Genomic DNA, 13,299 nt, shown 5'->3' with positions numbered 1-13,299 from the left:
TGGTATTTCAAGAAGGCGTTCCGTGAGCAGTGGCACCCATAATGCCCAAATCTGGTGGATTTGGGACCAGGGAAAAGCCCCTGTGTGGGTCTGTTTTGATGACTTCAGGCTTTCAGTACATTTGGCATCCCTTTTTCAGCATGTTTCCAGCTCAGAAGTCCCTGGGAGATGATGCGAGTGGCACATGCAGCATGGGAGACACTCGGTGCCATCTATTTCGAAGAAGCAGAGGGACAGTGTGTAGTCATGCTGCTGCCTGTGTTTTATTGTGGCCAGAACCACCAGAGGCTCTAAGCTGTCAACATGTAATTGTGTATTTTTTGTCTGGTAATAAAATTTTGTTCTACCAAAAAAAAAAAAAGAAAAAAGAAAGAACCAAAAGAACCACCCAAAGAGAAACACATTCTTTCTCTCCACAGTTTTTCATATGTGATTTATAGGTGTGTTTTTCCAAGTAAATCCAAACAAGGCCAGTGAGTGACTGTGAATTAAAGTTTGATTCGGTTAATTGAAACAAGAGCCATCTGGGTGGAAATGGGAGGTTTTAGACAGCTGTTTATATTGTTTCATGTGGGATTTCTAAAATTTCCAATTCCATAGTTACTAAGCAGTGTGCTGTTTGACCGTACAGTGGAGTTTTAAAGGTGTAAATGATCTATGAAGAATACAAAAAAAATACAACACAGCTATAAAAATAACAACAGCTTGCAGCTCTGTAGTAAACTGTTTTGAAGGTATTGACCAAGTGTGTGCTGCTCAATGATGGTCCAAGCTCCACCTTAAAAAGGTGGGAAAACATGATGAAAACCAGTACTTTATACTGCCTAGACCTCCCCTGGCAGGCAGGCGTCCATGGGCAATCACTGTTGAGGTTGCAGTGCTGTTTGTTTGCTGTATAATTCACACATTCACCCCATCTCTTGGGAGCGATTCCTTCCTCTGGGGAAGGGAGCAAAAAAAGGCTTTGGCCTTTTTCTGGCCAAAAAAAGCTGGCATTTATCTTCAACAATGCAAGGAATTGTCTCTCATCTCGAGATTTCTTCGGTTCACCTGCCTTTCATCTCTTGACTGTGGTACCACAAAGGGAGAGTAAAGGGAGAAAAATGTTGGTGTTGACTTAGGTGTGCTGGGATCAAATCCCACTGGTGTTAAGATGATTGTCATGGAGGCTTAAAAATAAACCTCACTTGCTCAAATCCTTTTTGTGTTGAAATAATTGAAGACATTTGAGGTGAAGAAAGGAGCTGAGGTCATTGTGTGTCCAGTAATGGTATGACTGTATTTTCTTTTGTTTGGACAGTTTAATGTCTTGAAGTGGCTCTTGTTTCCTCTTATTAATTCCTGTAAATATCATGGAAAAGGATCTCACAGATCAGCCATGCAGCAGCCAAGTGTTGCACAACCACCTGCCTCTCAGACTGGCTTCATAGCTTAGCAGAAAACTATGCATTTAAAAAAATTTCAACCAAGGAAAAAAGGAGGCATCTTTTTTTCGTGGAACATTTTCCTCTGTTTCTGGACCAGCCAAGAACTCGCCTCTTCTTTTTTTTTCTTGCCCTTTTTTTTTTCTTTTAAAGATTTTTGGCTTTGTTTCTGAAGATGTACTGTATTTAGAAAAAGCTATAGCTTATTTGTCTGAACATTAACTAAAACAGCCAACAAAATATGTGCTATTATTGTACAGGTTGGACTGTACATGAGTTGAGTGAAGTCACCAGCCCTTCAGATCACTTGGAAAGAGAGTTTGGCCGGTACTAAATTTATTTAAAATCTCCCTGCTGAGAGAGTGTTGGCCTCGGGCACCAGCCCACCCAGCGCAGGCTGGACTCAGCCCCTGTGCAGTTACCTGTAACCCATTAGAGTTCCCACCACCACACATCGCTTTGTGCTTTGCAGTGCCTCCAGGGAAACTAGCCTGGCAGAGTGGAAGAGATGTGCTTGTTCGCCACCCCCCCCGGCCCCGATTTAATTATAACCAGTTATTCCCATCCCTTTGCCCTGTTTTGGATTCTTTACATATTGTTTCGGAAAAGCTTAGTGGATTCGCAGCCTTTGTATATATAAAATATAGGGTGATTGAAGACCTGGCCACTTCTTTATTTAGCTTCCTCAGCCATGCGTTCCTCCCAAAGCATTTTCCCCTCTCACTGCCAGATCACTGTTTAAACTGTGTGTAAATATAAAAGGAACTGTGGACAACGTTTAAAAATGCTGCACCGTGTTGGGAGCAGGGCTTGCTGGAAAGAACATCTTCCTAGAGGCCTTTTTTCCCCTTTTCCTGTGGCTTTGCGGCTCCCTTAGGACAGATCAAAAGCCCTGTATGGGTGCCACCGTTAAGTCTAATGGCTCTCTGGTTATCCATCCCTCTTTGGACTGAAATAGCTCCACCATTTTTTCTTTTAAACTGAATTCTTTCCTGTCCTTTGAGTATAGAGAAGTTGTAATTAGGACAAAAAAAAGAGACCCTTAGAACCACTATGAAGAGAGGAGATAAAGACGAAAGAGGCTTCTGTAACAAATTTGAGGCAAAGAAAAATAGCAGGTTTGTTCCTTTTGTCATAAGGTTTTCTTGGAAAAAGTTGAGGGCAGAAATGAATGGCCAGGCTCTCCTTTCTGCGCCTGTAGCGTCGTGCTGAGTGCTGATCTCGCCCTTCATCTGCAGCTTTTCTTCCTCTGTAGTCCTGGCGCTGGACAATTCCCGTGCTTACGGGAAACTTTTCTTGTGTTTTTACTGAGCGTGGAAAACGCGCTCAGCTCATAACGCTTCTCAGCTTGAGCATCACGCACCCCACCTGAGTCACCCACGGTACAGCTCAGCTGTAGCGTGGTACGGTACGGTACACATGCAGATCCGGGGAGGGCTCTGACAGCACATCTTATGTACTGGCCTTTCTCCAAACGTGCTTTTTGGAGGTGGAAGGGGCATAAGTGTAAGTTGTATACAGTCCAAATTCAGAGGGATGAAGGTAACATAAACGCTGGCTTTTAGGGTGTTTTCAGAGAACAATGCATCGAAAGTGAAGCTAAATTACCACTATTACTTTTCAAATCTTTTTTTCTCCCTGTTTCACAAGCTGCCCTCCTGGTGTAGTGCCGTGACGCTGCCTGTCTGTAGGGGATGGGTGGGTTTCCTGCATCAGGGAGACAACAAAATTCTTTCCCTCTTTTTGTTCCTGTCTGTGCTGGAAGCGACACATTGACAGGCTGTGGGAAGGATTTGCCAAGCTCCAGCACTCTTCCCATGAGCCCTGTATTGAAACCATGGGATGGAATAAAATTGCTGCTCTGAGGATATTAAAAGGGAATGCATTTCATCCTCCAATTTCATTAAAAGCCATTAACATTGGAATGACATGGTCACTATTTATAAATCCCCAGTGCAGATGACTTGGTACAGCTGGTCAGAAGAAAAGAGGTTCAATGGAAGCAGGGAGTCTGTTTGCATTGATGGTCGTTACATGCTCCTCTGGCGGCGAGGGGAGAGGGTGAGGGCATGGACCGTTTCAATGTCAGGGATTACGCCACTCACATGTTCTTGTAACTCTTCAACAAATCACAGTCATGACTGGAAAAGGAAAACACCGGTTCTGAAAAATGCTTTTTAAACACAAAGCATTGCTCTGAAAAACAGTTCTGAGCTGTTTATACTGTCTGTAGGGGAAAAGTTGTCTTGGAAGTGAAGAATTAATGAATGGAGAGGAATTGAGGGCAAGGAGACAAACCCAGATTCATTTTTTAATCTGTGAAAAATACTCTAACGAGGATCTTTTATGTGCAGTGTGATTAACCAGGAACATACGATGGGTCTTCCGCAGACACAACAATGAGGTCCCTCCCCACCTCAAAGCAAGAGCCACGTGGTGGCCTCAGGCCTCGAGCGACCAGCAGCACTCACTAATACAGCAGGTTTTTTGGGTCTCTTGGGTTGCTTTTAGGCTGTGTCTGTGGTCTCTGCTGCAGCAGTGAACACTGCTGACCTGGAGCAGGGAGGAAGGGGAAGGGATCTCTGCGACAGACTCCAGTGGCACAATATCCTATAAAATTAAGAATATCTCTGTGTCTGTCTTGATGCCATGAAAATCCATATTTGAGCCATGCTGTAGAGCACTGAAGCCACTGAAGACAAAGTCCTTCTCCTCTAATGACTGTAGGAGCAGTCATTAGAGAAAAAGGCACCCTGACACATGTACTGTGGGACTCTCCTTGAGTCAGGCTGTGGAAAAAGGGAACGCACAAGGAATATGGTGCTTGACATAACAGCAAAGCCACTGTTGAAATGGGATCTTTGGATGTTGGCCTTCTAAGCTGGGTTTAACTTGCAGTGAGCACGACACACTTGATTTAACGAAATTGATGCATCAGAAGATGGTAGTGGGCTTCAGACCTGCCCAAAGTAACAGCCATTGAAAAAAAAAATAGTTTAGCATTGTAAATCCGTGGGACTTGGACCCCATTTCTGTATTAATTTAGTAAATCAAAGGAGAACCCAACCACCCCAGAGAACTTGAGGGTTTTCGTCCACATCTCTGCTCCTCTCTTCCCATCTTTGGGTCTCCAGCTAAGGTCACTCCTCCACACCAGTCTTTCCGGCCTGAAGTGTTACATCTTTTAGTGCTCTCTGCTTTGTGGTGTACTTTATTGTCTGTTTCTAGAAAACAATGAAAATAATAAATCACAAAAATACATATTTTAATCACTGACTGACAAGCTGAGCATTTAGATTTGGAAAATATTTAGTCTCCCAACCTAGCAATCCTCAGAAACCATTTGTGGAGTTGCTTAAACAGACATCAGCTGTGTACTTCTCATTGCTTTTGATTACCTCCCAAAACTGTGCTATGGACTGAGTTTAGAACTAGAAGATAAAGTGAGCTGAGCAGCCCTCTGCTCTCCCCAAGTTAAACTTAACTTTCTAAAGAAGGTAACAATTTTGCAAAAACATAATACATCAAGTAAGAGGCACAGGTTTGCTCTCCTGGTGTATGAAATCATACGCGTTGCCTATGCAGCATATTAGTGAGAACATAGTCCAAAAATTCCTGATAAGAGCTATAGTAAGAGTGGCTGACTGAATATTTTTGACAAGATGTTTTTATCTTTAGCAAGTAGCCAAAAGTTTCATCTAGTTTTGCATCCCATATTTTGTGACTTTCAAATCCCTGACATCTTTCAAAGCTCTTTGGCTCGTGAGCATGGCCTTCTGACTGACATGAGCCAGTGGACTTGGGTGTCGAGGCCACATAACGGATTACAATAAGCTGTGCCATTTCCAAGGCTCCTCATCTATCATGCAGCTGCTTTCATCGCTCGCGCTGAAAGACTTAAGCAGGGATTATGGCATGAACCCTGCCTTTTCTCCATCCCTCTCCCGCTCGCTCTTGCTCTGTCTCTCATTAACCAAGTCTAAGAATTTGTTACTAGAGTTGCAGACTCATTGACCCAGATTCGCTAATAATACGGGGGAGAGGAGATTTTTTTCCATGCTTAATCGCTGGCTTCTGTGTATTCTTAGTGCTATTTATATGCAGGAGAACTGAAAGCCTGTAATAAAGATGGGGCCAACTTTGCAGCAAAATTCACACATGCACGCAGTGAGAGGCACAACAGGAGAGAGACGGGGGAACAGGGAGACGGAGGTGAGCGTAGGTGGACTTACCTATACTTGCAGACCCAGCAGTAGATTTTCTGATAGCAGACCCTGCTTCTACAGCCTGATCCACAAGAGTATATTGGTTTGGCTCAGGGCTCCCCACTTTGCTCTGAAAATGCCACACCATCCAAGTCATGCACTGGATTTCTTTGTGTCAAGTTTGATTTCCTTTACCACCAAAAAGGAAAGTCAAGCAGAAGGTCTGGAAGTGGGTTGGGAGAGTATTCCTGCCTGATCTGGGAGAGCGCTGGCTCTCCCCAGTCTTTGGGGCTCTCTGATCACTTCTAGGTTGTGGAAGATTTGCTATCAGCACTTTTCATCCTTGGAGCAGGCCTTCTGTCATGGTTTATTTTCTGCTTTGAGCCAGCTGGTGGATCTTGGAGAGAGACATCGGTGTTTCAGCTGCGCTTGCCGTCTTTTGGCTCCGATGCTGGTGTCATGATGTGACATTCGGTGAACCAGGAGAGCTAAGGGCTGGCGTTGGCTTTCCTGTCAAGGCAACGATTCTTTGAAATGACGTGGTTGAACTTTGCGTTCGTATGCGCTCCCCACTGCAAGGAAAGGGCTTAATTTGAAAGGAGCAGCAATGCAGGAGCTCATTTCCTGAGGACATGGCGGGAGACAGGGGATGGAGCAGCCTGGAAAATACTGCAAGGTCCTGCTGGAATTGCCTGTGTTTGCTGGTTTGAGAAAAAGGATCAGAACAAAAGGATTTTGCCTAATGCTGTTGGCAAATACCTCTCTGCTTTCATGGAGGAACGCCTAGAAGACCAGAATAAATGTGTGATTAGCCTCTCCCTAGAAAAAAATGGATTTTAGCATTTTTTTTTTTAAATCCCCCATAGAATATTTGGTTTCAAACATTAGCCACAGAAGCAAGAGGGTTTTCTTGCTTGAAAATCCTTTTGGAGACAGGCACGACTTGATTTTGCGAGCTAACGTTAATCCCTATTCTCTGCTAGGGATTTTTCTGGACTGTTTTGCAATGAAAAATGTTATATGTCCATTAGATATTTGCATTGAGAGTTACCTCAGTGCCACAACACACCTTCTTTTAATGAAAAAACAGCTTCTGCCTTTCCTCCTCCCCTCCTTCCCAAATTAGTCCCTTCAAAAATACACATTTCCTGCAATTCACCACAGGCTCTTCAATCTCCCCTTAACGCTTCCATTTCTGTATCACTCTATTGCAAGTGAACCACGTGGGGTTTTTTAATGGTTTGGAAATTTGTCTCAGGTTAGAGGACCGTGCCGGGAGACCTTTACATCAAAGTAGGGCTCTGGACTGGTCATGCAAACTACAGGAATTTAAATGGGGGATATTTATTAATTGTCAAGTTGAGTTTTCCAGTGTTTGAGCCAGCAGGACGTTTGGAAATGAAGCCAATTTTTTGCAGCAGCCTTATAGTGGATTTGGTAGCCTAACTTTACAAATTCACACTGGTGAGCATGGAATAGGCGACACCAGTGCTTCCTGCAGAGCTCCCCAACACATTTTCTGTATTTAAAAAAAAAATAAATGTCTAGGCAGTGCACTAAATTTATATGTGAACAGATTTTTATCTCTTGTTCTCAGAAGATAAGATCACGTCGGAGCAGAATCCTGTTTCATGTTACTGTTAAGGTTTGTTATCTGCAGTAACAGCCTAGCCTGCTTCTTCCAGCCTCCGGCAAGGCTCCAGCCCGTGCGCCCGCGGGCGGCTTCATCATCTCCGGCAGTAAAGATGCAGTGGGATGAGTGCGGCGAGGACTGTGCTTTTACTGGACCGCACCGTGATTGACTTTCAGTCCGCGAGGGTTGTTTCTACAAGCTTGCGATCGTGCAGTAAACTTGACCTCATTGTCCCCCACCTGTTGGGATTTTCCTGTTTCAAAGCAAAAGCCACCTGCCCCCTCTCTCCAGACGCCTTGTTGAATGTTCAACAGGGTTGTTGCAGCAGCAGCAACCTAACTATCTACTGTAATAGGAAAAAGTTCTAATGTTACAGATAAAGCGGTGGCCATAAAGATAAGACATGGGCGCGTTAGGTGGAGTCCCTTTCGCCTGTGCAGCGAGCGTTAATAGATAGATTTCGGGCTGCACGCTGCTACTTTTCAGCCTCTTCTCTGAACAACATGAGGAGACTGCACTCCAGCTGCATGCTGATGAGCTGTATCTCCTGTGAGCTGTTCACCCACGGCATAGTGGTCCCAGTAATTTCTGTTCCCTTGACATCCTTGCTTTATCCAGAATGCATCCCTGTTTGGCACCTGGGTGCCCTGTAATTTGCTTGCCTTGTGATCCTGTGCGTCTTTTGTCATGGATTTACTTGGAGGGGGTCCTCAGGAAAGGGTGGTGGGAGTCAGGGAATGTCTTTTGATGCAGACCGTGGATTTACCCGTGTTGCATCGGGAAGGCAGTGCTTGCTGCCTCCGACTGTCAGGCTGTCCTTGCCGTAGCTCTCTGCTGTAGCTCTGGTCTCCTTGAACGTTACTCTCTTCTCCCTCATTTTAGGGCTTTCTGTGGTATTATTCCTGCCTGGCTTGTCAGGGCAAGTGAAGACAGGATCAATCTGGCTTAAGGTCAACTCCCCAGCTAAGCAGCCTCCTCCATCCCGTGCCCTGGAGAGCAGCAGCCTTGGAGAGGGCTCTTGTTCTGAATTTTGTCTGCTGCTGTCCATGGGATTACAGTGCCACAGCAAACCCGATGCTGTGAACAAATGGGTGAAAAAAAGGTTTATTTTTAGAACTGGAACCATGATAAATATGTGGAATTTGACCAGGGTCTGCCTGCCGTACCTTTTTGAAATGCAAAGTGCATGTTTGTTAAAATACCTCTCCAAAGGTCAGCATAACCCAAGAAATAAATGTGCTGGCCTTTTGGAAAGCAGGTGAAGTTTCAGATGTGCGATAGCTACTTGCAGTTGAGGGCATGGGTCCCCATAAACCAAACCTAATTCAGTGCAGCCTATGTGGATGGAAATGCTACCTTCCAGCCAGGTTTCTTTTGCAGGTTTCAGTGAGGAGCCCTACACCATTCTTAATCCTTCAGTTCAACTTTTTCTTCCATTTTCCTGGCTTACTTCGTATTTGCTGAAGCCCCGCTCGTGTGTTTGAGGGACTCGTGCTGCTAGCATCATGTTTACAGTTGATGAGAGTAGGGATGAAAAATGGAAAACTCTGGAATGAAAAGAAGCAAAATGCTGGATGGGACCTCAAGACATCACCCAGGGGGACCCAGTGGGTTCATGTCCCATTTGTTGATCTAGCCAGCCTGCTGACACGCTTATAGGGCTCAGGGACTGAAGTATTTGCGAACCTAACATTTTTTAATCCTTTTAGCTTCCTGCGAGGTGGAGGAATGCTATTACTCTCTCTTGGGCAGGGAAGTGAGGCATAAAGAGAAGAAAGTACTTGCTCAAAGTGTTGTAGGAATCTCATAGCTGAAAAAAATAGTTGGCGTAGCTCTTAGCTGCCTGTCATGGCATCAGGCACCTTTGGGTAGGGTGGCATTTCTGCCACGAGCTTGGCTGTCATCCCACTGACGGCCTTTTGGGTAGGAAAGCACAGACAGGAGAGGGGAGGGTTTGGAGAAATAACAGAGGGACTGAAATGTGATCCAAACTATGGCAGCCGAGCCGCAAATTGGGGCAATTCAAAGGCACAAACATCCTGTTGAGCTTGCCTAGTCCCCGTCAGTACATAATGAGTAAAGCACATGCCCAAGCTCAGCTTCAGGCGTGTTGCAGTGGGAAAGCTCTGCCTCCCCTGCCTTGGGTTATGTCAGGCTTTATTCCTGGTGGCAACCGGCAGGTGTTCATGCGAGGGGGGAACAGCGTTATAAATAAATTATCCATTCATTTCCTTCTGGAGGCTTTCCTATTGTTTAGCCACAATATGCTTTCCTGTTTTTAAAAAAACAAAACAAAAAAAAAGCCAAACCCTGGCCCCAAGTTCCTTTCTGGCAGGGTGGACCAAAAGCTGTGTTTGAAGTGGGTGCCCGTGTCAACGCTCTTCCGTCCGTCATGCTGCTGTCACTGTCACTCCCACCTCGGTTCTCCGCACTTTCCGAAAGCGGCGTGAGAAGTACCTGCCTGGGAGCCATGCCGGAGGGCATTGCGTCCTGCCACGCTCGGTCTTTACACCTCTTTTCTCCGGCAGGTCGATGTGGGAGGAAGGCTGGTGCTGCACAGGGAGTGGAAAGCAGGGGATTCTTGTGATAGCGGAGAGGAGGACAAAAGCTCTCTTCCCTCCTTCCTCCTCCTGGCCAACACGGGGACATTGAGGCCGGGGCACTTACTTTCATAGGGGAGTTGTTTTTAACCATTTTAGAAAAAAATGCAGCTCAATGGATTATAAAATGAGGGCTTCTCTACACGGGGAGGCTGTTTCCCAGCAAGGCAAGGTGTGATGTGAAAGAGCAGCACTGAACCCACCGGGTCCCACGGGAGCCCCTCAGAGGCTGTCCTGGCAGCACCCATCGGTGGCTTTGCTTAACCCACATCCTAGCTGAACGGCAGAAAGGCTCTGTGAATCCAGATGAAAAATGGGGAGCCGGTGTGGGAAAGCGTGGCCAGGAGAGGATTCACCCCTCGCTGCTCGAGGTCACTTGCCCAGCGCTACTTGCTGGCTGGGTTCATGCCACCATGCCCCTCTCTGCTAAGGAAGCCCCAAACCGTATTTCCTCTGCGGCAGCATCATTTGTCGGGAACATTTGCAGGCAGACACATGGAGCAGCACCCACATGAGCCGTGGGTGGGTCTGTGCTGAGAGCAGCCATCTTCTGCATTTTAGCTCTTCAGGAGGCAAGAAATGAGATTTCTCCTGGGAACACCCAAGAGAAATTCCCATACCTCTTGCGAGCATGGCCAAGGCTGACCCCGCAGACCCAGAGAACCCCCTCCTGCACTGGGAGAGCCCGGGGGAGAGCCTGCCCGCAGTGCTGTTGCGAGTGGAGGTGCTGTGCCAGGCAGGGGGACCGCCCCGAGGGGATCTAACACCCGGGGGGTCTTCTCTCCTCCCCATCTCCCCCAGGACTCTGCCTTCATGGCCCTGGCATGGAAATGGCAACCCCCCCACTGGTGTAAGAGCAGGGATGTCTTTATTTACATTAGTGTACGACAGGATTAACCATTACCTTGTGCTACGCGGCGATTGTCACGTGCAGCACGAATTAAGAGATACAAAAGACCTTTTATTTAGCCACTGTGTTTGCCTGTCATAATTTAGGATTGTCCTTTTTGCCTTGATGCAAACAGGAGCTTTTTGCCTTTGTAGCTCTTTGACTTCTGTTGCAGATGCCTGATTTCAAGGGCTAATCCTGTGTTCAGATCTTGCCTGCAACCCCTCTTCTCTTGCATTCACAAAGGCAGCGGTTGCTTAGAGCCTCGATGAGTTCAGACATGAATGCAAGTCCCAGCCTCTTGCAGCCCTCAACCTGCTGGCATGGTTTTGCTTGCATAAAAATGTGTCACAACTGCAGCTCTGCTGCCAGTTTTCCCAGCTGAGCTCCCGGCATCTTCTGGTCTTTCCTTCCAAGAGAGGAAAGCGTCAGAAAATCCTTCCCCTGTCACGAAGCAAAGTCAGGGGTTACACACAGGGAGGAAGCAGCTTGAAGGAAGGGCCATGCAGGTGGCTTCTAAAGCTTCAAACGTGGCAAAATATTTCAAAATAAATGTGCGCATGTGATGCAGTTTTATATTTAACAGGATGACTTTAAGCACCCAGGATGCCTTCCATTTTTGCTTTAAAAATCTATAAAGCCAGGTGCAAAGAGGAGGAGAGGTGGAGTGGGTGGGAAATGGGGAGATCGAGGTGCCTGTAACACTGTAGTGGTGGTGGTCGTCATGGGAGCCCTGGTCCTGGAGCAAGACCCCATGTGTTCAGGGATATGCAAAAGAGATTGTCTCTGCCTCAGGGAACTTATAGCTAAGGCTTAAGATTAAAAGTTGAGCTTTTTTCATTTCTGCTTCATGCTTGTGTGAACTTCACTTTAGGCCTCAAATCTGCTTTTCTTGAAATTGGTCTTGAAATTGCTATTGACTTTAAATGCTGCAAGATCTCACCCATAAATTCTCCTTCTCCCATCTGTAAAACGAGGATGGCAGGATTTCTGTGCCATCTGTGGTGCTGTGAAGCTGAAAACAATCATCATTTATAAAGTGCTTTGAGCTCAAATGGGAGGTTCTGTGTAAAGGCAAGGCTTTGCAGGATGAAATGTTCCTTAATGTGCCAGTTGCATCTGATAGCTGAACGAGGGGCTGGGTTGAAAGTTTTGGAAGAACAGTTTGGTGATGCAGAGGTAGTGCTCCAGCTGCTAAATGTCTTGGTTTATTTGTGTTGTTCAAAAGCTCCTGTTCATCATTAAAAAAATTAAGGGACAGAGAAGTCCAGTGGCTGCGTGTCCCACAAAAATCAGTATCCTACATCCGCATTCATCTTGAGCACCTCTGATCTTAACAGCCATGATTCTCAGAGATGGTGTGACTCTGGCCACCAGCTGGTGATTTAACAGCACATGCATTCTAAATAGGAAACTCGGAGCCACAGTCACCAGTGTTAGGCCTTTCCAAGTGCAATAGGATGCATCTGATGGGAACAAAAGGATGTTCGTTTTCATCCAGCTTTGCAGGGTGTAGAAGGGAAGCTGCCTAACCTTTACCCAAAGAGCCACATTTGCCTTATATTTGCATAAAGCTGAGGGCCAAATTGGTGCAACAAAGAGCAGATTGTGGCCAAGCAAAACATTTTAAGATTAAATAGTGCGGTTCCCAGCGAGTAATGGAAAGCATGCATGGCAAGCCAGTTGCAGTTGCCCGGGCTGAGCTAACACGTGGCTCAGGTCAAGCACTTCTGACGGAGCTGCTGGTTTCTCCTTTTGCAGACACAAGCCACCAGACCCGCTCCGTCTCCAGCCGCCCCTACTACAGTTTGCCCAACAGCAGCCATGAGAGACGCTCAGTCCTCACTATCACGGAGCCGCCGCGTTTCCACTCCCAAGCCAAAGGCAAGAACGTGCGTCTGGACGCTCACTCCCGCAAGGCCACGCGGAGGAACAGTTTCTGCAACGGGGTCACCTTCACCAACCGGCCCATCCACCTCTACGAGAAAGTCAGGCTGAAGCTGGTGGCCGTGCACCATGGCTGGAGCGGGGCCCTACGCTTCGGCTTCACCATTCATGACCCATCGCAGATGAGCTCTGACGAGATACCAAAGTACGCCTGTCCGGACCTAGTGACCCGACCTGGATACTGGGCCAAAGCTTTGCCAGAGAGGTTTGCTGTGAGGGACAATATCTTGGCCTTCTGGGTTGACCGTCATGGGAGAGTCTTCTACAGTATTAATGATGAGGAGCCAATATTGTTTCACTGTGGTATTAAAGTTTCCGGTCCTCTCTGGGCACTCATAGACATCTATGGAATTACCCATGAAGTGCAAATACTAGGTAAGTGTGTGTTTTGGCCCGTGGCTTGCTCTTCTGGTTGCTCTTTCCACAGAGGCATGATCATGTAGAAAAGACGCATGATCTATCTATCTGGTTGATTATTTCTATGGGACACTTAAGAAAACCACTTTACTGTTGGTTTTGTACCTCAAATTAACCATTTTTATTTTGCCAGCAGTGGGGATCCAGAAAGCAGTATATTTCAGAGATGTCAGTGATGGGAAGT

The 13,299-nt window shown here is 46.4% G+C and overlaps 1 protein-coding gene across 1 annotated transcript in view; it reads left to right on the top strand.

The window, feature by feature from the left end:
- NEURL1B (neuralized E3 ubiquitin protein ligase 1B) overlaps positions 1–13,299 on the top strand; it is a 33,321-nt gene that overhangs the window by 13,457 nt on the left and 6,565 nt on the right. Inside the window, exon 2 of the mRNA XM_050905334.1 lies at positions 12,513–13,073. Within this exon, the coding sequence (XP_050761291.1) occupies positions 12,513–13,073 (561 nt within the window). The remainder of the gene's footprint in view (positions 1–12,512; positions 13,074–13,299) is intronic.

The sequence above is a fragment of the Gymnogyps californianus genome, chromosome 14 (assembly GCF_018139145.2).
Source record: "Gymnogyps californianus isolate 813 chromosome 14, ASM1813914v2, whole genome shotgun sequence".
Classification (NCBI taxonomy): domain Eukaryota; kingdom Metazoa; phylum Chordata; class Aves; order Accipitriformes; family Cathartidae; genus Gymnogyps; species Gymnogyps californianus.
Note: the sequence above shows the minus strand (reverse complement) of the source record. Positions and strands in the feature narration are given on the sequence as shown.